Genomic DNA, 25569 nt, shown 5'->3' with positions numbered 1-25569 from the left:
GGACTCAGTCTCGGGGCAGTTTTACATCGGGATCTTCCTCGCCTCCTCTGCCGGGACGGCCCTCGCCTCCTCTGCCGGGACGGCCCTCGCCTCCTCTGCCGGACGGCCCTCGCCTCCTCTGCCGGGACGGCCCTCGCCTCCTCTGCCGGGACGGCCCTCGCCTCCTCTCTCGGGACGGCCCTCGCCTCCTCTCTCGGGACGGCCCTCGCCTCCTCTCTCGGGACGGCCCTCGCCTCCTCTCTCGGGACGGCCCTCGCCTCCTCTCTCGGGACGGCCCTCGCCTCCTCTCTCGGGACGGCCCTCGCCTCCTCTCTCGGGACGGCCCTCGCCTCCTCTCTCGGGACGGCCCTCGCCTCCTCTCTCGGGACGGCCCTCGCCTCCTCTCTCGGGACGGCCCTCGCCTCCTCTCTCGGGACGGCCCTCGCCTCCTCTCTCGGGACGGCCCTCGCCTCCTCTCTCGGGACGGCCCTCGCCTCCTCTCTCGGGACGGCCCTCGCCTCCTCTCTCGGGACGGCCCTCGCCTCCTCTCTCGGGACGGCCCTCGCCTCCTCTCTCGGGACGGCCCTCGCCTCCTCTCTCGGGACGGCCCTCGCCACCTCTTTCGGGACGGCCCTCGCCTCCTCTCTCGGGACGGCCCTCGTCACCTCTCTCGGGACTGCCATCGCCTCGCCTCTCTCGGGACGGCCCTCGTCACCTCTCTCGGGACGGCCCTCGTCACCTCTCTCGGGACGGCCCTCGTCAGCCTCTCTCGGGACGGCCCTCGTCACCTCTCTCGGGACGGCCCTCGTCACCTCTCTCGGGACGGCCCTCGTCACCTCTCTCGGGACGGCCCTCGTCACCTCTCTCGGGACGGCCCTCGTCACCTCTCTCGGGACGGCCCTCGTCACCTCTCTCGGGACGGCCCTCGTCACCTCTCTCGGGACGGCCCTCGTCACCTCTCTCGGGACGGCCCTCGTCACCTCTCTCGGGACGGCCCTCGTCACCTCTCTCGGGACGGCCCACGCCTCCTCTCTCGGGACGGCCCACGCCTCCTCTCTCGGGACGGCCCTCGCCTCCTCTCTCGGGACGGCCCTCGCCTCCTCTCTCGGGACGGCCCTCGCCACCTCTCTCGGGACGGCCCTCGTCACCTCTCTCGGGACCGCCCTCGCCTCCTCTCTCGGGACGGCCCTCGCCACCTCTCTCGGGACGGCCCTCGTCACCTCTCTCGGGACGGCCATCGCCTCGCCTCCTCTCTCGGGACGGCCCTCGTCACCTCTCTCGGGACGGCCCTCGTCACCTCTCTCGGGACGGCCCTCGTCACCTCTCTCGGGACGGCCCTCGTCACCTCTCTCGGGACGGCCCTCGTCACCTCTCTCGGGACGGCCCACGCCTCCTCTCTCGGGACGGCCCACGCCTCCTCTCTCGGGACGGCCCTCGCCTCCTCTCTCGGGACGGCCCTCGCCACCTCTCTCGGGACGGCCCTCGTCACCTCTCTCGGGACCGCCCTCGCCTCCTCTCTCGGGACGGCCCTCGCCACCTCTCTCGGGACGGCCCTCGTCACCTCTCTCGGGACGGCCATCGCCTCGCCTCCTCTCTCGGGACGGCCCTCGTCACCTCTCTCGGGACGGCCCTCGTCACCTCTCTCGGGGCGGCCCTCGTCACCTCTCTCGGGACGGCCCTCGTCACCTCTCTCGGGACGGCCCTCGTCACCTCTCTCGGGACGGCCCTCGTCACCTCTCTCGGGACGGCCCACGCCTCCTCTCTCGGGACGGCCCACGCCTCCTCTCTCGGGACGGCCCACGCCTCCTCTCTCGGGACGGCCCACGCCTCCTCTCTCGGGACGGCCCACGCCTCCTCTCTCGGGACGGCCCACGCCTCCTCTCTCGGGACGGCCCACGCCTCCTCTCTCGGGACGGCCCACGCCTCCTCTCTCGGGACGGCCCACGCCTCCTCTCTCGGGACGGCCCACGCCTCCTCTCTCGGGACGGCCCACGCCTCCTCTCTCGGGACGGCCCACGCCTCCTCTCTCGGGACGGCCCACGCCTCCTCTCTCGGGACGGCCCACGCCTCCTCTCTCGGGACGGCCCTCGTCACCTCTCTCGGGACCGTGCTCGTCACCTCTCTGTGAAGTCCTCAAATTCTCGCCAGTCACCAATAAACATTTTGTTGCTTTTGAAAGGTTTCCCTCTTTGCTACCCCTTCACCCCCCGGTGCACCCGGCCCCGTACGTCCTACATGCATCACCATACACGGGGCTGACCTCTTATTATGATGCAGCTGCCGCCATGTTGTGTACTCAGCCCAACACCAAACCATCACACATCAGTAACCATAGAGAGGAGCAGCCATTGTTCCATGAGCTCGTATAGACCCTATAGAGACAGAACAGCCGATTCATTTCTCTGCCCCTCCTCCGCTCTAGTATTGGATCTTTACCACTTGCCATACATGCAGATCCCGAATATATGAAGGTGGGTTCTACAAAGGTCAATACAATATTCTGCAGGTCACTGATGGTGGACACCTCACCCGTTTCCCTTCTGCCCTTGGATGGTATAACTAGTAGTGGACCACGAAGCAGAATATGGCGCTGATACTACATCCTCTTCTGTGTTTTCTAGGCCCCGCACGTGTTTGAGGACATGACGTTGTCCTTCTCAGATGAGGAATGGCTGGGACTAGACACGTGGCAGAAAGAACTTTACAGGACGGTTATGAGGGACACCATGGAACTGGCCAGCTCTCTGGGTAAGATGTCACAAGGCGATCTGTAGGGTCCTAGATCCGAGCAGCCCCTTTAAATGAACCATTGATTCCAGTTGCGGATTTTAGACTTAGGGAAGATTCATTGGAAAATTGACGCAGATAATTGGTGGATCAGTTCAGACGTTGCATCCGACAGGCTGGAAAACTGGAGGCTCATGAGAATGAATCCCCTCACCTGCGATTCTAGGGTCCGGCAGGTTGTCATGGGGGGGGGGGGTAGTTACGGATATTTTACAGGGTTTACAGATTTCTTATAGTCAGGTGGTCAGTACTGTGCAGGAGGGGCAGATGTAGGACGTGGTCGGAGGTGCTGGGCTGAAGATGCGCCAAATCAATAAGGCACTTGGCGTTTGATAAACTTGGCGCATCTTAGACTCCTTTCCATTCCTTACGCCCCCTTATGAGTGCTACACGTTACACCGGTATTTCACCTCGACAAAACTGGCGCACGGCAGTAATAATTCTGGCGCATTTACCGACTTAACAAATCCAGGGCCACATTCTAAGGGCTTATTCAGACGTACGTATAATAGGTCCGTGCAACGCGCGTGATTTTCACGCTCCTCGCACGGACCTATGCTAGTCTATGGGGCAGTGCAGACTGTCCGTGATTTTCAGGCGGCGCATGTCCACTGCGTAAAACTCACCACATGTCCGTTATTTGTGAGTTTTTCGCGCATCACGCACCCATTGAAGTCAATGGGTGCGTGAAAATCACGCGCAGCACACGGAAGCACTTCTGTGGGACGAGCGTGATTCGCGCAACAGCAGTAAAAAGTGTGAATGAAAACAGAAAAGCACCACGTGCTACAAACATACAAACGGAGTGTCATAATGATGGCGGCTGCGCGAAAATCACACAGCCGCGCATCCTATCTGATGAAACACGGAGCTGTTATGGACCTTTTGCGCGCGCAAAACGCACGCGCTCGTGTAAATCCAGCCTAAGCGTGCGGCCCGATGTGACCAGCGTGTTGCAAATCAAGGTACTCGCTGGCGCTTGCATTAATTAATTTGGTTAACAATATATGCGCCAAAACAAATAGGCGCACGAAATTCCAGAGCCGAAGAAAAAAAACCATAATAAATATGCTCTAATATTCCATGTATTACTCCTCTACACTACACCGCTCCAGCTCTGCTATGTCTTATACACAGGTGATCAGTGCTGTACACTATATTCCATGTATTACTCCTCTACACTACACCGCTCCAGCTCTGCTATGTCTTATATACAGGTGATCAGTGCTGTACACTATATTCCATGTATTACTCCTCTACACTACACCGCTCCAGCTCTGCTATGTCTTATATACAGGTGATCAGTGCTGTACACTATATTCCATGTATTACTCCTCTACTCTACACCGCTCCAGCTCTGCTATGTCTTATACACAGGTGATCAGTGCCGTACACTATATTCCATGTATTACTCCTCTACACTACACCGCTCCAGCTCTGCTATGTCTTATACACAGGTGATCAGTGCTGTACACTATATTCCATGTATTACTCCTCTACACTACACCGCTCCAGCTCTGCTATGTCTTATACACAGGTGATCAGTGCTGTACACTATATTCCATGTATTACTCCTCTACACTACACCGCTCCAGCTCTGCTATGTCTTATACACAGGTGATCAGTGCTGTACACTATATTCCATGTATTACTCCTGTACACTACACCGCTCCAGCTCTGCTATGTCTTATACACAGGTGATCAGTGCTGTACACTATATTCCATGTATTACTGCGCTCCTCTACACTACACCGCTCCAGCTCTGCTATGTCTTATACACAGGTGATCAGTGCTGTACACTATATTCCATGTATTACTCCTCTACACTACACCGCTCCAGCTCTGCTATGTCTTATATACAGGTGATCAGTGCTGTACACTATATTCCATGTATTACTCCTCTACTCTACACCGCTCCAGCTCTGCTATGTCTTATACACAGGTGATCAGTGCCGTACACTATATTCCATGTATTACTCCTCTACACTACACCGCTCCAGCTCTGCTATGTCTTATATACAGGTGATCAGTGCTGTACACTATATTCCATGTATTACTCCTCTACACTACACCGCTCCAGCTCTGCTATGTCTTATATACAGGTGATCAGTGCTGTACACTATATTCCATGTATTACTCCTCTACACTACACCGCTCCAGCTCTGCTATGTCTTATACACAGGTGATCAGTGCTGTACACTATATTCCATGTATTACTCCTCTACACTACACCGCTCCAGCTCTGCTATGTCTTATACACAGGTGATCAGTGCTGTACACTATATTCCATGTATTACTGCGCTCCTCTACACTACACCGCTCCAGCTCTGCTATGTCTTATACACAGGTGATCAGTGCTGTACACTATATTCCATGTATTACTCCTCTACACTACACCGCTCCAGCTCTGCTATGTCTTATACACAGGTGATCAGTGCTGTACACTATATTCCATGTATTACTGCGCTCCTCTACACTACACCGCTCCAGCTCTGCTATGTCTTATACACAGGTGATCAGTGCTGTACACTATATTCCATGTATTACTGCGCTCCTCTACACTACACCGCTCCAGCTCTGCTATGTCTTATACACAGGTGATCAGTGCTGTACACTATATTCCATGTATTACTGCGCTCCTCTACACTACACCGCTCCAGCTCTGCTATGTCTTATACACAGGTGATCAGTGCTGTACACTATATTCCATGTATTACTCCTCTACACTACACCGCTCCAGCTCTGCTATGTCTTATACACAGGTGATCAGTGCTGTACACTATATTCCATGTATTACTCCTCTACACTACACCGCTCCAGCTCTGCTATGTCTTATATACAGGTGATCAGTGCTGTACACTATATTCCATGTATTACTGCGCTCCTCTACACCGCTCCAGCTCTGCTATGTCTTATACACAGGTGATCAGTGCTGTACACTATATTCCATGTATTACTGCGCTCCTCTACACTACACCGCTCCAGCTCTGCTATGTCTTATACACAGGTGATCAGTGCTGTACACTATATTCCATGTATTACTCCTCTACACTACACCGCTCCAGCTCTGCTATGTCTTATATACAGGTGATCAGTGCCGTACACTATATTCCATGTATTACTCCTCTACACTACACCGCTCCAGCTCTGCTATGTCTTATACACAGGTGATCAGTGCTGTACACTATATTCCATGTATTACGCCTCTACACTACACCGCTCCAGCTCTGCTATGTCTTATACACAGGTGATCAGTGCTGTACACTATATTCCATGTATTACTGCACTCCTCTACACTACACCGCTCCAGCTCTGCTATGTCTTATACACAGGTGATCAGTGCTGTACACTATATTCCATGTATTACTCCTCTACACTACACCGCTCCAGCTCTGCTATGTCTTATATACAGGTGATCAGTGCTGTACACTATATTCCATGTATTACTCCTCTACACTACACCGCTCCAGCTCTGCTATGTCTTATACACAGGTGATCAGTGCTGTACACTATATTCCATGTATTACTCCTCTACACTACACCGCTCCAGCTCTGCTATGTCTTATACACAGGTGATCAGTGCTGTACACTATATTCCATGTATTACTGCGCTCCTCTACACTACACCGCTCCAGCTCTGCTATGTCTTATATACAGGTGATCAGTGCTGTACACTATATTCCATGTATTACTCCTCCACACTACACCGCTCCAGCTCTGCTATGTCTTATACACAGGTGATCAGTGCTGTACACTATATTCCATGTATTACTCCTCTACACTACACCGCTCCAGCTCTGCTATGTCTTATATACAGGTGATCAGTGCTGTACACTATATTCCATGTATTACCCCTCTACACTACACCGCTCCAGCTCTGCTATGTCTTATATACAGGTGATCAGTGCTGTACACTATATTCCATGTATTACTCCTCTACACTACACCGCTCCAGCTCTGCTATGTCTTATACACAGGTGATCAGTGCTGTACACTATATTCCATGTATTACTCCTCTACACTACACCACTCCAGCTCTGCTATGTCTTATATACAGGTGATCAGTGCTGTACACTATATTCCATGTATTACTGCGCTCCTCTACACTACACCGCTCCAGCTCTGCTATGTCTTATATACAGGTGATCAGTGCTGTACACTATATTCCATGTATTACTGCGCTCCTCTACACTACACCGCTCCAGCTCTGCTATGTCTTATATACAGGTGATCGGTGCTGTACACTATATTCCATGTATTACTCCACTACACTACACCGCTCCAGCTCTGCTATGTCTTATATACAGGTGATCAGTGCTGTACACTATATTCCATGTATTACTCCTCTACACTACACCGCTCCAGCTCTGCTATATCTTATACACAGGTGATCAGTGCTGTACACTATATTCCATGTATTACTCCTCTACACTACACCGCTCCAGCTCTGCTATGTCTTATACACAGGTGATCAGTGCTGTACACTATATTCCATGTATTACTCCTCTACACTACACCGCTCCAGCTCTGCTATGTCTTATACACAGGTGATCAGTGCTGTACACTATATTCCATGTATTACTCCTCTACACTACACCGCTCCAGCTCTGCTATGTCTTATACACAGGTGATCAGTGCTGTACACTATATTCCATGTATTACTCCTCTACACTACACCGCTCCAGCTCTGCTATGTCTTATACACAGGTGATCAGTGCTGTACACTATATTCCATGTATTACTCCTCTACACTACACCGCTCCAGCTCTGCTATGTCTTATACACAGGTGATCAGTGCTGTACACTATATTCCATGTATTACTGCGCTCCTCTACACCGCTCCAGCTCTGCTATGTCTTATATACAGGTGATCAGTGCTGTACACTATATTCCATGTATTACTCCTCTACACTACACTACACCGCTCCAGCTCTGCTATGTCTTATATACAGGTGATCAGTGCTGTACACTATATTCCATGTATTACTGCGCTCCTCTACACCGCTCCAGCTCTGCTATGTCTTATATACAGGTGATCAGTGCTGTACACTATATTCCATGTATTACTCCTCTACACTACACCGCTCCAGCTCTGCTATGTCTTATACACAGGTGATCAGTGCTGTACACTATATTCCATGTATTACTCCTCTACACTACACCGCTCCAGCTCTGCTATGTCTTATATACAGGTGATCAGTGCTGTACACTATATTCCATGTATTACTCCTCTACACTACACCGCTCCAGCTCTGCTATGTCTTATATACAGGTGATCAGTGCTGTACACTATATTCCATGTATTACCCCTCTACTCTACACCGCTCCAGCTCTGCTATGTCTTATACACAGGTGATCAGTGCTGTACACTATATTCCATGTATTACTCCTCTACACTACACCGCTCCAGCTCTGCTATGTCTTCTATACAGGTGATCAGTGCTGTACACTATATTCCATGTATTACTGCACTCCTCTACACTACACCGCTCCAGCTCTGCTATGTCTTATATACAGGTGATCAGTGCTGTACACTATATTCCATGTATTACTGCACTCCTCTACACTACACCGCTCCAGCTCTGCTATGTCTTATATACAGGTGATCAGTGCTGTACACTATATTCCATGTATTACTGCGCTCCTCTACACTACACCGCTCCAGCTCTGCTATGTCTTATATACAGGTGATCAGTGCTGTACACTATATTCCATGTATTACTGCGCTCCTCTACACTACACCGCTCCAGCTCTGCTATGTCTTATACACAGGTGATCAGTGCTGTACACTATATTCCATGTATTACTGCGCTCCTCTACACCGCTCCAGCTCTGCTATGTCTTATATACAGGTGATCAGTGCCGTACACTATATTCCATGTATTACTCCTCTACACTACACCGCTCCAGCTCTGCTATGTCTTATACACAGGTGATCAGTGCTGTACACTATATTCCATGTATTACTCCTCTACACTACACCGCTCCAGCTCTGCTATGTCTTATACACAGGTGATCAGTGCTGTACACTATATTCCATGTATTACTGCGCTCCTCTACACTACACCGCTCCAGCTCTGCTATGTCTTATATACAGGTGATCAGTGCTGTACACTTTATTCCATGTATTACTGCGCTCCTCTACACTACACCGCTCCAGCTCTGCTATGTCTTATACACAGGTGATCAGTGCTGTACACTATATTCCATGTATTACTCCTCTACACTACACCGCTCCAGCTCTGCTATGTCTTATACACAGGTGATCAGTGCTGTACACTATATTCCATGTATTACTCCTCTACACTACACCGCTCCAGCTCTGCTATGTCTTATACACAGGTGATCAGTGCTGTACACTATATTCCATGTATTACTGCGCTCCTCTACACTACACCGCTCCAGCTCTGCTATGTCTTATATACAGGTGATCAGTGCTGTACACTATATTCCATGTATTACTGCGCTCCTCTACACTACACCGCTCCAGCTCTGCTATGTCTTATACACAGGTGATCAGTGCTGTACACTATATTCCATGTATTACTGCGCTCCTCTACACCGCTCCAGCACTGCTATGTCTTATACACAGGTGATCAGTGCTGTACACTATATTCCATGTATTACTCCTCTACACTACACCGCTCCAGCTCTGCTATGTCTTATACACAGGTGATCAGTGCTGTACACTATATTCCATGTATTACTCCACTACACTACACCGCTCCAGCTCTGCTATGTCTTATACACAGGTGATCAGTGCTGTACACTATATTCCATGTATTACTGCGCTCCTCTACACTACACCGCTCCAGCTCTGCTATGTCTTATATACAGGTGATCAGTGCTGTACACTATATTCCATGTATTACTCCTCTACACTACACCGCTCCAGCTCTGCTATGTCTTATATACAGGTGATCAGTGCTGTACACTATATTCCATGTATTACTCCTCTACACTACACCGCTCCAGCTCTGCTATGTCTTATATACAGGTGATCAGTGCTGTACACTATATTCCATGTATTACTGCGCTCCTCTACACTACACCGCTCCAGCTCTGCTATGTCTTATATACAGGTGATCAGTGCTGTACACTATATTCCATGTATTACTGCGCTCCTCTACACTACACCGCTCCAGCTCTGCTATGTGTTATACACAGGTGATCAGTGCTGTACACTATATTCCATGTATTACTCCTCTACACTACACCGCTCCAGCTCTGCTATGTCTTATACACAGGTGATCAGTGCTGTACACTATATTCCATGTATTACTGCGCTCCTCTACACTACACCGCTCCAGCTCTGCTATGTCTTATATACAGGTGATCAGTGCTGTACACTATATTCCATGTATTACTCCTGTACACTACACCGCTCCAGCTCTGCTATGTCTTATATACAGGTGATCAGTGCTGTACACTATATTCCATGTATTACTCCTCCACACTACACCGCTCCAGCTCTGCTATGTCTTATATACAGGTGATCAGTGCCGTACACTATATTCCATGTATTACTCCTCTACACTACACCGCTCCAGCTCTGCTATGTCTTATACACAGGTGATCAGTGCTGTACACTATATTCCATGTATTACTGCGCTCCTCTACACTACACCGCTCCAGCACTGCTATGTCTTATATACAGGTGATCAGTGCTGTACACTATATTCCATGTATTACTCCTCTACACTACACCGCTCCAGCTCTGCTATGTCTTATATACAGGTGATCAGTGCCGTACACTATATTCCATGTATTACTCCTCTACACTACACTACACCGCTCCAGCACTGCTATGTCTTATATACAGGTGATCAGTGCTGTACACTATATTCCATGTATTACTCCTCTACACTACACCGCTCCAGCTCTGCTATGTCTTATATACAGGTGATCAGTGCTGTACACTATATTCCATGTATTACTCCACTACACTACACCGCTCCAGCTCTGCTATGTCTTATATACAGGTGATCAGTGCTGTACACTATATTCCATGTATTACTGCGCTCCTCTACACTACACCGCTCCAGCTCTGCTATGTCTTATATACAGGTGATCGGTGCTGTACACTATATTCCATGTATTACTCCACTACACTACACCGCTCCAGCTCTGCTATGTCTTATATACAGGTGATCAGTGCTGTACACTATATTCCATGTATTACTCCACTACACTACACCGCTCCAGCTCTGCTATATCTTATACACAGGTGATCAGTGCTGTACACTATATTCCATGTATTACTCCTCTACACTACACCGCTCCAGCTCTGCTATGTCTTATACACAGGTGATCAGTGCCGTACACTATATTCCATGTATTACTCCTCTACACTACACCGCTCCAGCTCTGCTATGTCTTATACACAGGTGATCAGTGCTGTACACTATATTCCATGTATTACTGCGCTCCTCTACACCGCTCCAGCTCTGCTATGTCTTATATACAGGTGATCAGTGCTGTACACTATATTCCATGTATTACTCCTCTACACTACACCGCTCCAGCTCTGCTATGTCTTATACACAGGTGATCAGTGCTGTACACTATATTCCATGTATTACTCCACTACACTACACCGCTCCAGCTCTGCTATGTCTTCTATACAGGTGATCAGTGCTGTACACTATATTCCATGTATTACTGCACTCCTCTACACTACACCGCTCCAGCTCTGCTATGTCTTATATACAGGTGATCAGTGCTGTACACTATATTCCATGTATTACTCCTCTACACTACACCGCTCCAGCTCTGCTATGTCTTATACACAGGTGATCAGTGCTGTACACTATATTCCATGTATTACTCCTCTACACTACACCGCTCCAGCTCTGCTATGTCTTATATACAGGTGATCAGTGCTGTACACTATATTCCATGTATTACTCCTCTACACTACACCGCTCCAGCTCTGCTATGTGTTATACACAGGTGATCAGTGCTGTACACTATATTCCATGTATTACTCCACTACACTACACCGCTCCAGCTCTGCTATGTCTTATACACAGGTGATCAGTGCTGTACACTATATTCCATGTATTACTCCTCTACACTACACCGCTCCAGCTCTGCTATGTCTTATACACAGGTGATCAGTGCTGTACACTATATTCCATGTATTACTGCGCTCCTCTACACTACACCGCTCCAGCTCTGCTATGTCTTATACACAGGTGATCAGTGCTGTACACTATATTCCATGTATTACTCCTCTACACTACACCGCTCCAGCTCTGCTATGTCTTATATACAGGTGATCAGTGCTGTACACTATATTCCATGTATTACTCCACTACACTACACCGCTCCAGCTCTGCTATGTCTTATATACAGGTGATCAGTGCTGTACACTATATTCCATGTATTACTCCTCTACACTACACCGCTCCAGCTCTGCTATGTCTTATATACAGGTGATCAGTGCTGTACACTATATTCCATGTATTACTCCACTACACTACACCGCTCCAGCTCTGCTATGTCTTATACACAGGTGATCAGTGCTGTACACTTTATTCCATGTATTACTGCGCTCCTCTACACTACACCGCTCCAGCTCTGCTATGTCTTATACACAGGTGATCAGTGCTGTACACTATATTCCATGTATTACTGCACTCCTCTACACTACACCGCTCCAGCTCTGCTATGTCTTATATACAGGTGATCAGTGCTGTACACTATATTCCATGTATTACTCCTCTACACTACACCGCTCCAGCTCTGCTATGTCTTATACACAGGTGATCAGTGCTGTACACTATATTCCATGTATTACTCCTCTACACTACACCGCTCCAGCTCTGCTATGTCTTATATACAGGTGATCAGTGCTGTACACTATATTCCATGTATTACTGCGCTCCTCTACACTACACCGCTCCAGCTCTGCTATGTCTTATATACAGGTGATCAGTGCTGTACACTATATTCCATGTATTACTCCTCTACACTACACCGCTCCAGCTCTGCTATGTCTTATACACAGGTGATCAGTGCTGTACACTATATTCCATGTATTACTGCGCTCCTCTACACCGCTCCAGCACTGCTATGTCTTATACACAGGTGATCAGTGCTGTACACTATATTCCATGTATTACTCCTCTACACTACACCGCTCCAGCTCTGCTATGTGTTATACACAGGTGATCAGTGCTGTACACTATATTCCATGTATTACTCCTCTACACTACACCGCACCAGCTCTGCTATGTCTTATACACAGGTGATCAGTGCTGTACACTATATTCCATGTATTACTCCTCTACACTACACCGCTCCAGCTCTGCTATGTCTTATACACAGGTGATCAGTGCTGTACACTATATTCCATGTATTACTCCTCTACACTACACCGCTCCAGCTCTGCTATGTGTTATACACAGGTGATCAGTGCTGTACACTATATTCCATGTATTACTCCTCTACACTACACCGCTCCAGCACTGCTATGTCTTATATACAGGTGATCAGTGCTGTACACTATATTCCATGTATTACTCCTCTACACTACACCGCTCCAGCTCTGCTATGTCTTATACACAGGTGATCAGTGCTGTACACTATATTCCATGTATTACTCCTCTACACTACACCGCTCCAGCTCTGCTATGTCTTATATACAGGTGATCAGTGCTGTACACTATATTCCATGTATTACTCCTCTACACTACACCGCTCCAGCTCTGCTATGTCTTATATACTGGTGATCAGTGCTGTACACTATATTCCATGTATTACTCCTCTACACTACACCGCTCCAGCTCTGCTATGTCTTATATACAGGTGATCAGTGCCGTACACTATATTCCATGTATTACTGCGCTCCTCTACACTACACCGCTCCAGCTCTGCTATGTCTTATATACAGGTGATCAGTGCTGTACACTATATTCCATGTATTACTCCTCTACACTACACCGCTCCAGCTCTGCTATGTCTTATACACAGGTGATCAGTGCTGTACACTATATTCCATGTATTACTGCGCTCCTCTACACTACACCGCTCCAGCTCTGCTATGTCTTATACACAGGTGATCAGTGCTGTACACTATATTCCATGTATTACTGCACTCCTCTACACTACACCGCTCCAGCTCTGCTATGTCTTATATACAGGTGATCAGTGCTGTACACTATATTCCATGTATTACTCCTCTACGCTACACTGCTCCAGCTCTGCTATGTCTTATACACAGGTGATCAGTGCTGTACACTATATTCCATGTATTACTCCTCTACACTACACCGCTCCAGCACTGCTATGTCTTATATACAGGTGATCAGTGCTGTACACTATATTCCATGTATTACTGCGCTCCTCTACACTACACCGCTCCAGCTCTGCTATGTCTTATATACAGGTGATCAGTGCTGTACACTATATTCCATGTATTACTCCTCTACACTACACCGCTCCAGCTCTGCTATGTCTTATACACAGGTGATCAGTGCTGTACACTATATTCCATGTATTACTCCTCTACACTACACCGCTCCAGCTCTGCTATGTCTTATACACAGGTGATCAGTGCTGTACGCTATATTCCATGTATTACTGCGCTCCTCTACACCGCTCCAGCTCTGCTATGTCTTATACACAGGTGATCAGTGCTGTACACTATATTCCATGTATTACTCCTCTACACTACACCGCTCCAGCTCTGCTATGTCTTATATACAGGTGATCAGTGCTGTACACTATATTCCATGTATTACTCCTCTACACTACACCGCTCCAGCTCTGCTATGTCTTATACACAGGTGATCAGTGCTGTACACTATATTCCATGTATTACTCCTCTACACTACACCGCTCCAGCTCTGCTATGTCTTATACACAGGTGATCAGTGCTGTACACTATATTCCATGTATTACTCCTCTACACTACACCGCTCCAGCTCTGCTATGTCTTATATACAGGTGATCAGTGCTGTACACTATATTCCATGTATTACTCCTCTACACTACACCGCTCCAGCTCTGCTATGTCTTATACACAGGTGATCAGTGCTGTACACTATATTCCATGTATTACTGCGCTCCTCTACTCTACACCGCTCCAGCTCTGCTATGTCTTATATACAGGTGATCAGTGCTGTACACTATATTCCATGTATTACTGCGCTCCTCTACACTACACCGCTCCAGCTCTGCTATGTCTTATACACAGGTGATCAGTGCTGTACACTATATTCCATGTATTACTCCTCTACACTACACCGCTCCAGCTCTGCTATGTCTTATATACAGGTGATCAGTGCCGTACACTATATTCCATGTATTACTCCTCTACACTACACCGCTCCAGCTCTGCTATGTCTTATACACAGGTGATCAGTGCTGTACACTATATTCCATGTATTACTCCTCTACACTACACCGCTCCAGCTCTGCTATGTCTTATATACAGGTGATCAGTGCTGTACACTATATTCCATGTATTACTCCTCTACACTACACCGCTCCAGCTCTGCTATGTCTTATACACAGGTGATCAGTGCTGTACACTATATTCCATGTATTACTCCTCTACACTACACCGCTCCAGCTCTGCTATGTCTTATACACAGGTGATCAGTGCTGTACACTATATTCCATGTATTACTCCTCTACACTACACCGCTCCAGCTCTGCTATGTCTTATATACAGGTGATCAGTGCCGTACACTATATTCCATGTATTACTGCGCTCCTCTACACTACACCGCTCCAGCTCTGCTATGTCTTATATACAGGTGATCAGTGCTGTACACTATATTCCATGTATTACTCCTCTACACTACACCGCTCCAGCTCTGCTATGTCTTATATACAGGTGATCAGTGCTGTACACTATATTCCATGTATTACTCCTCTACACTACACCGCTCCAGCTCTGCTATGTCTTATACACAGGTGATCAGTGCCGTACACTATATTCCATGTATTACTGCGCTCCTCTACACTACACCGCTCCAGCTCTGCTATGTCTTATACACAGGTGATCAGTGCTGTACACTATATTCCATGTATTACTCCTCTACACTACACCGCTCCAGCTCTGCTATGTCTTATACACAGGTGATCAGTGCTGTACACTATATTCCATGTATTACTCCTCTACACTACACCGCTCCAGCTCTGCTATGTCTTATACACAGGTGATCAGTGCTGTACACTATATTCCATGTATTACTGCGCTCCTCTACACTACACCGCTCCAGCTCTGCTATGTCTTATACACAGGTGATCAGTGCTGTACACTATATTCCATGTATTACTCCTCTACACTACACCGCTCCAGCTCTGCTATGTCTTATATACAGGTGATCAGTGCTGTACACTATATTCCATGTATTACTCCTCTACACTACACCGCTCCAGCTCTGCTATGTCTTATACACAGGTGATCAGTGCTGTACACTATATTCCATGTATTACTGCGCTCCTCTACTCAACACCGCTCCAGCTCTGCTATGTCTTATATACAGGTGATCAGTGCTGTACACTATATTCCATGTATTACTGCGCTCCTCTACACTACACCGCTCCAGCTCTGCTATGTCTTATACACAGGTGATCAGTGCCGTACACTATATTCCATGTATTACTGCGCTCCTCTACTCTACACCGCTCCAGCTCTGCTATGTCTTATATACAGGTGATCAGTGCTGTACACTATATTCCATGTATTACTCCTCTACACTACACCGCTCCAGCTCTGCTATGTCTTATACACAGGTGATCAGTGCTGTACACTATATTCCATGTATTACTCCTCTACACTACACCGCTCCAGCTCTGCTATGTCTTATACACAGGTGATCAGTGCTGTACACTATATTCCATGTATTACTGCGCTCCTCTACTCTACACCGCTCCAGCTCTGCTATGTCTTATATACAGGTGATCAGTGCTGTACACTATATTCCATGTATTACTGCGCTCCTCTACACTACACCGCTCCAGCTCTGCTATGTCTTATACACAGGTGATCAGTGCTGTACACTATATTCCATGTATTACTCCTCCACACTACACCGCTCCAGCTCTGCTATGTCTTATATACAGGTGATCAGTGCTGTACACTATATTCCATGTATTACTCCTCTACACTACACCGCTCCAGCTCTGCTATGTCTTATACACAGGTGATCAGTGCTGTACACTATATTCCATGTATTACTCCTCTACACTACACCGCTCCAGCTCTGCTATGTCTTATATACAGGTGATCAGTGCCGTACACTATATTCCATGTATTACTCCTCTACACTACACTACACCGCTCCAGCTCTGCTATGTCTTATACACAGGTGATCAGTGCTGTACACTATATTCCATGTATTACTCCTCTACACTACACCGCTCCAGCACTGCTATGTCTTATATACAGGTGATCAGTGCTGTACACTATATTCCATGTATTACTGCGCTCCTCTACACTACACCGCTCCAGCTCTGCTATGTGTTATACACAGGTGATCAGTGCTGTACACTATATTCCATGTATTACTGCACTCCTCTACACTACACCGCTCCAGCTCTGCTATGTCTTATACACAGGTGATCAGTGCTGTACACTATATTCCATGTATTACTCCTCTACACTACACCGCTCCAGCTCTGCTATGTCTTATATACAGGTGATCAGTGCTGTACACTATATTCCATGTATTACTCCTCTACACTACACCGCTCCAGCACTGCTATGTCTTATATACAGGTGATCAGTGCTGTACACTATATTCCATGTATTACTGCGCTCCTCTACACTACACCGCTCCAGCTCTGCTATGTCTTATATACAGGTGATCAGTGCTGTACACTATATTCCATGTATTACTCCTCTACACTACACCGCTCCAGCTCTGCTATGTCTTATATACAGGTGATCAGTGCCGTACACTATATTCCATGTATTACTGCGCTCCTCTACACTACACCGCTCCAGCTCTGCTATGTCTTATATACAGGTGATCAGTGCTGTACACTATATTCCATGTATTACTCCTCCACACTACACCGCTCCAGCTCTGCTATGTCTTATATACAGGTGATCAGTGCTGTACACTATATTCCATGTATTACTCCTCTACACTACACCGCTCCAGCTCTGCTATGTCTTATACACAGGTGATCAGTGCTGTACACTATATTCCATGTATTACTGCTCTACACTACACCGCTCCAGCTCTGCTATGTCTTATACACAGGTGATCAGTGCTGTACACTATATTCCATGTATTACTGCTCTACACTACACCGCTCCAGCTCTGCTATGTCTTATACACAGGTGATCAGTGCTGTACACTATATTCCATGTATTACTGCGCTCCTCTACACTACACCGCTCCAGCTCTGCTATGTCTTATACACAGGTGATCAGTGCTGTACACTATATTCCATGTATTACTCCTCTACACTACACCGCTCCAGCTCTGCTATGTCTTATACACAGGTGATCAGTGCTGTACACTATATTCCATGTATTACTCCACTACACTACACCGCTCCAGCTCTGCTATGTCTTATATACAGGTGATCAGTGCTGTACACTATATTCCATGTATTACTCCTCTACACTACACCGCTCCAGCTCTGCTATGTCTTATATACAGGTGATCAGTGCTGTACACTATATTCCATGTATTACTCCTCTACACTACACCGCTCCAGCTCTGCTATGTCTTATATACAGGTGATCAGTGCTGTACACTATATTCCATGTATTACTCCTCTACACTACACCGCTCCAGCTCTGCTATGTCTTATATACAGGTGATCAGTGCTGTACACTATATTCCATGTATTACTGCGCTCCTCTACACTACACCGCTCCAGCTCTGCTATGTCTTATATACAGGTGATCAGTGCTGTACACTATATTCCATGTATTACTCCACTACACTACACCGCTCCAGCTCTGCTATGTCTTATATACAGGTGATCAGTGCTGTACACTATATTCCATGTATTACTGCGCTCCTCTACACTACACCGCTCCAGCTCTGCTATGTCTTATATACAGGTGATCAGTGCCGTACACTATATTCCATGTATTACTGCGCTCCTCTACACTACACCGCTCCAGCTCTGCTATGTCTTATATACAGGTGATCAGTGCTGTACACTATATTCCATGTATTACTCCTCCACACTACACCGCTCCAGCTCTGCTATGTCTTATATACAGGTGATCAGTGCTGTACACTATATTCCATGTATTACTCCTCTACACTACACCGCTCCAGCTCTGCTATGTCTTATATACAGGTGATCAGTGCCGTACACTATATTCCATGTATTACTCCTCTACACTACACCGCTCCAGCACTGCTATGTCTTATATACAGGTGATCAGTGCTGTACACTATATTCCATGTATTACTCCTCTACACTACACCGCTCCAGCTCTGCTATGTCTTATACACAGGTGATCAGTGCTGTACACTATATTCCATGTATTACTCCTCTACACTACACCGCTCCAGCTCTGCTATGTCTTATATACAGGTGATCAGTGCTGTACACTATATTCCATGTATTACTCCTCTACACTACACCGCTCCAGCTCTGCTATGTCTTATACACAGGTGATCAGTGCTGTACACTATATTCCATGTATTACTGCGCTCCTCTACACCGCTCCAGCTCTGCTATGTCTTATATACAGGTGATCAGTGCTGTACACTATATTCCATGTATTACTCCTCTACACTACACCGCTCCAGCTCTGCTATGTCTTATACACAGGTGATCAGTGCTGTACACTATATTCCATGTATTACTCCTCTACACTACACCGCTCCAGCTCTGCTATGTCTTATACACAGGTGATCAGTGCTGTACACTATATTCCATGTATTACTCCTCTACACTACACCGCTCCAGCTCTGCTATGTCTTATATACAGGTGATCAGTCCTGTACACTATATTCCATGTATTACTCCTCTACACTACACCGCTCCAGCTCTGCTATGTGTTATATACAGGTGATCAGTGCTGTACACTATATTCCATGTATTACTGCGCTCCTCTACACTACACCGCTCCAGCTCTGCTATGTCTTATACACAGGTGATCAGTGCTGTACACTATATTCCATGTATTACTCCACTACACTACACCGCTCCAGCTCTGCTATGTCTTATATACAGGTGATCAGTGCTGTACACTATATTCCATGTATTACTGCGCTCCTCTACACTACACCGCTCCAGCTCTGCTATGTCTTATATACAGGTGATCAGTGCTGTACACTATATTCCATGTATTACTCCTCTTCACTACACCGCTCCAGCTCTGCTATGTGTTATATACAGGTGATCAGTGCTGTACACTATATTCCATGTATTACTGCGCTCCTCTACACTACACCGCTCCAGCTCTGCTATGTCTTATACACAGGTGATCAGTGCTGTACACTATATTCCATGTATTACTCCACTACACTACACCGCTCCAGCTCTGCTATGTCTTATACACAGGTGATCGGTGCTGTACACTATATTCCATGTATTACTCCTCTACACTACACCGCTCCAGCTCTGCTATGTCTTATATACAGGTGATCAGTGCTGTACACTATATTCCATGTATTACTCCACTACACTACACCGCTCCAGCTCTGCTATATCTTATGCACAGGTGATCAGTGCTGTACACTATATTCCATGTATTACTCCTCTACACTACACCGCTCCAGCTCTGCTATGTGTTATATACAGGTGATCAGTGCTGTACACTATATTCCATGTATTACTGCGCTCCTCTACACTACACCGCTCCAGCTCTGCTATGTGTTATATACAGGTGATCAGTGCTGTACACTATATTCCATGTATTTCTGCGCTCCTCTACACTACACCGCTCCAGCTCTGCTATGTCTTATACACAGGTGATCAGTGCTGTACACTATATTCCATGTATTACTCCACTACACTACACCGCTCCAGCTCTGCTATGTGTTATATACAGGTGATCAGTGCTGTACACTATATTCCATGTATTACTGCGCTCCTCTACACTACACCGCTCCAGCTCTGCTATGTCTTATATACATGTGATCAGTGCTGTACACTATATTCCATGTATTACTCCTCTACACTACACCGCTCCAGCTCTGCTATGTCTTATACACAGGTGATCAGTGCTGTACACTATATTCCATGTATTACTGCGCTCCTCTACACTACACCGCTCCAGCTCTGCTATGTCTTATACACAGGTGATCAGTGCTGTACACTATATTCCATGTATTACTGCGCTCCTCTACACCGCTCCAGCTCTGCTATGTCTTATATACAGGTGATCAGTGCTGTACACTATATTCCATGTATTACTCCACTACACTACACCGCTCCAGCTCTGCTATATCTTATACACAGGTGATCAGTGCTGTACACTATATTCCATGTATTACTCCTCTACACTACACCGCTCCAGCTCTGCTATGTCTTATATACAGGTGATCAGTGCTGTACACTATATTCCATGTATTACTGCGCTCCTCTACACTACACCGCTCCAGCTCTGCTATGTGTTATATACAGGTGATCAGTGCCGTACACTATATTCCATGTATTACTCCTCTACACTACACTACACCGCTCCAGCTCTGCTATGTCTTATACACAGGTGATCAGTGCTGTACACTATATTCCATGTATTACTCCTCTACACTACACCGCTCCAGCTCTGCTATGTCTTATATACAGGTGATCAGTGCTGTACACTATATTCCATGTATTACTCCTCTACACTACACCGCTCCAGCTCTGCTATGTCTTATATACAGGTGATCAGTGCCGTACACTATATTCCATGTATTACTCCTCTACACTACACCGCTCCAGCACTGCTATGTCTTATACACAGGTGATCAGTGCTGTACACTATATTCCATGTATTACTGCGCTCCTCTACACTACACCGCTCCAGCTCTGCTATGTCTTATACACAGGTGATCAGTGCTGTACACTATATTCCATGTATTACTCCTCTACACTACACCGCTCCAGCTCTGCTATGTCTTATACACAGGTGATCAGTGCTGTACACTATATTCCATGTATTACTCCACTACACTACACCGCTCCAGCTCTGCTATGTCTTATATACAGGTGATCAGTGCTGTACACTATATTCCATGTATTACTCCTCTACACTACACCGCTCCAGCTCTGCTATGTCTTATACACAGGTGATCAGTGCCGTACACTATATTCCATGTATTACTGCGCTCCTCTACACTACACCGCTCCAGCTCTGCTATGTCTTATATACAGGTGATCAGTGCTGTACACTATATTCCATGTATTACTCCTCTACACTACACCGCTCCAGCTCTGCTATGTCTTATACACAGGTGATCAGTGCTGTACACTATATTCCATGTATTACCCCTCTACTCTACACCGCTCCAGCTCTGCTATGTCTTATACACAGGTGATCAGTGCTGTACACTATATTCCATGTATTACTGCGCTCCTCTACACTACACCGCTCCAGCTCTGCTATGTCTTATATACAGGTGATCAGTGCTGTACACTATATTCCATGTATTACTCCTCTACACTACACCGCTCCAGCACTGCTATGTCTTATATACAGGTGATCAGTGCTGTACACTATATTCCATGTATTACTCCTCTACACTACACCGCTCCAGCTCTGCTATGTCTTATACACAGGTGATCAGTGCCGTACACTATATTCCATGTATTACTGCGCTCCTCTACACCGCTCCAGCTCTGCTATGTCTTATATACAGGTGATCAGTGCTGTACACTATATTCCATGTATTACTCCTCTACACTACACCGCTCCAGCTCTGCTATGTGTTATATACAGGTGATCAGTGCTGTACACTATATTCCATGTATTACTGCGCTCCTCTACACTACACCGCTCCAGCTCTGCTATGTCTTATATACAGGTGATCAGTGCTGTACACTATATTCCATGTATTACTCCTCTACACTACACCGCTCCAGCTCTGCTATGTCTTATACACAGGTGATCAGTGCTGTACACTATATTCCATGTATTACTGCGCTCCTCTTCACTACACCGCTCCAGCTCTGCTATGTGTTATACACAGGTGATCAGTGCTGTACACTATATTCCATGTATTACTCCTCTACACTACACCGCTCCAGCTCTGCTATGTCTTATATACAGGTGATCAGTGCTGTACACTATATTCCATGTATTACTCCTCTACACTACACCGCTCCAGCTCTGCTATGTCTTATACACAGGTGATCAGTGCTGTACACTATATTCCATGTATTACTCCTCTACACTACACCGCTCCAGCTCTGCTATGTCTTATACACAGGTGATCAGTGCTGTACACTATATTCCATGTATTACTCCTCTACACTACACCGCTCCAGCTCTGCTATGTCTTATATACAGGTGATCAGTCCTGTACACTATATTCCATGTATTACTCCTCTACACTACACCGCTCCAGCTCTGCTATGTCTTATACACAGGTGATCAGTGCTGTACACTATATTCCATGTATTACTGCGCTCCTCTACACCGCTCCAGCTCTGCTATGTCTTATATACAGGTGATCAGTGCTGTACACTATATTCCATGTATTACTCCTCTACACTACACCGCTCCAGCTCTGCTATGTCTTATACACAGGTGATCAGTGCTGTACACTATATTCCATGTATTACTCCTCTACACTACACCGCTCCAGCTCTGCTATGTCTTATACACAGGTGATCAGTGCTGTACACTATATTCCATGTATTACTCCTCTACACTACACCGCTCCAGCTCTGCTATGTCTTATATACAGGTGATCAGTCCTGTACACTATATTCCATGTATTACTCCTCTACACTACACCGCTCCAGCTCTGCTATGTCTTATATACAGGTGATCAGTGCTGTACACTATATTCCATGTATTACTGCGCTCCTCTACACTACACCGCTCCAGCTCTGCTATGTCTTATATACAGGTGATCAGTGCTGTACACTTTATTCCATGTATTACTCCTCTACACTACACCGCTCCAGCTCTGCTATGTCTTATACACAGGTGATCAGTGCTGTACACTATATTCCATGTATTACTCCTCTACACTACACCGCTCCAGCTCTGCTATATCTTATACACAGGTGATCAGTGCCGTACACTATATTCCATGTATTACTGCGCTCCTCTTCACTACACCGCTCCAGCTCTGCTATGTCTTATATACAGGTGATCAGTGCTGTACACTATATTCCATGTATTACTGCGCTCCTCTCCTCTACACCGCTCCAGCTCTGCTATGTCTTATACACAGGTGATCAGTGCTGTACACTATATTCCATGTATTGCTCCTCTACACCGCTCCAGCTCTGCTATGTCTTATATACAGGTGATCAGTGCTGTACACTATATTCCATGTATTACTGCGCTCCTCTTCACTACACCGCTCCAGCTCTGCTATGTCTTATATACAGGTGATCAGTGCTGTACACTATATTCCATGTATTACTCCTCTACACTACACCGCTCCAGCTCTGCTATGTGTTATATACAGGTGATCAGTGCTGTACACTATATTCCATGTATTACTGCGCTCCTCTACACTACACCGCTCCAGCTCTGCTATGTCTTATACACAGGTGATCAGTGCTGTACACTATATTCCATGTATTACTCCTCTTCACTACACCGCTCCAGCTCTGCTATGTCTTATATACAGGTGATCAGTGCCGTACACTATATTCCATGTATTACTGCGCTCCTCTACACTACACCGCTCCAGCTCTGCTATGTCTTATACACAGGTGATCAGTGCTGTACACTATATTCCATGTATTACTCCTCTACACTACACCGCTCCAGCTCTGCTATGTCTTATACACAGGTGATCAGTGCTGTACACTATATTCCATGTATTACTCCTCTACACTACACCGCTCCAGCTCTGCTATGTCTTATACACAGGTGATCAGTGCTGTACACTATATTCCATGTATTACTGCGCTCCTCTACTCTACACCGCTCCAGCTCTGCTATGTGTTATACACAGGTGATCAGTGCTGTACACTATATTCCATGTATTACTGCGCTCCTCTTCACTACACCGCTCCAGCTCTGCTATGTCTTATATACAGGTGATCAGTGCTGTACACTATATTCCATGTATTACTCCTCTACACTACACCGCTCCAGCTCTGCTATGTCTTATACACAGGTGATCAGTGCTGTACACTATATTCCATGTATTACTCCTCTACACTACACCGCTCCAGCTCTGCTATGTCTTATATACAGGTGATCAGTGCTGTACACTATATTCCATGTATTACTCCTCTACGCTACACCGCTCCAGCTCTGCTATGTCTTATATACAGGTGATCAGTGCCGTACACTATATTCCATGTATTACTCCTCTACACTACACCGCTCCAGCTCTGCTATGTCTTATACACAGGTGATCAGTGCCGTACACTATATTCCATGTATTACTCCTCTACACTACACCGCTCCAGCTCTGCTATGTCTTATACACAGGTGATCAGTGCCGTACACTATATTCCATGTATTACTCCTCTACGCTACACTGCTCCAGCTCTGCTATGTCTTATACACAGGTGATCAGTGCTGTACACTATATTCCATGTATTACTGCGCTCCTCTACACTACACCGCTCCAGCTCTGCTATGTCTTATATACAGGTGATCAGTGCTGTACACTATATTCCATGTATTACTGCGCTCCTCTACACTACACCGCTCCAGCTCTGCTATGTCTTATATACAGG

At 46.8% G+C, this 25569-nt stretch overlaps 1 protein-coding gene across 1 annotated transcript in view; it reads left to right on the top strand.

Moving 5' to 3' along the window:
• Window positions 1–2078: 2078 nt before the first annotated feature.
• Window positions 2079–25569, top strand: part of LOC142689492 (uncharacterized) — a 47458-nt gene continuing 23967 nt past the window's right edge. Inside the window, exon 1 of the mRNA XM_075847586.1 lies at window positions 2079–2727. Coding sequence (XP_075703701.1) covers window positions 2622–2727 — 106 coding nt within the window. The 5' untranslated portion in view covers window positions 2079–2621. The remainder of the gene's footprint in view (window positions 2728–25569) is intronic.

This window comes from Rhinoderma darwinii (genome assembly GCF_050947455.1).
Source record: "Rhinoderma darwinii isolate aRhiDar2 chromosome 5 unlocalized genomic scaffold, aRhiDar2.hap1 SUPER_5_unloc_3, whole genome shotgun sequence".
In the NCBI taxonomy this organism is placed as follows: Eukaryota; Metazoa; Chordata; class Amphibia; order Anura; family Rhinodermatidae; genus Rhinoderma; species Rhinoderma darwinii.
The sequence above is the reverse complement of the archived record's forward strand: the minus strand, read 5'-3'. Positions and strand labels throughout refer to the sequence as shown.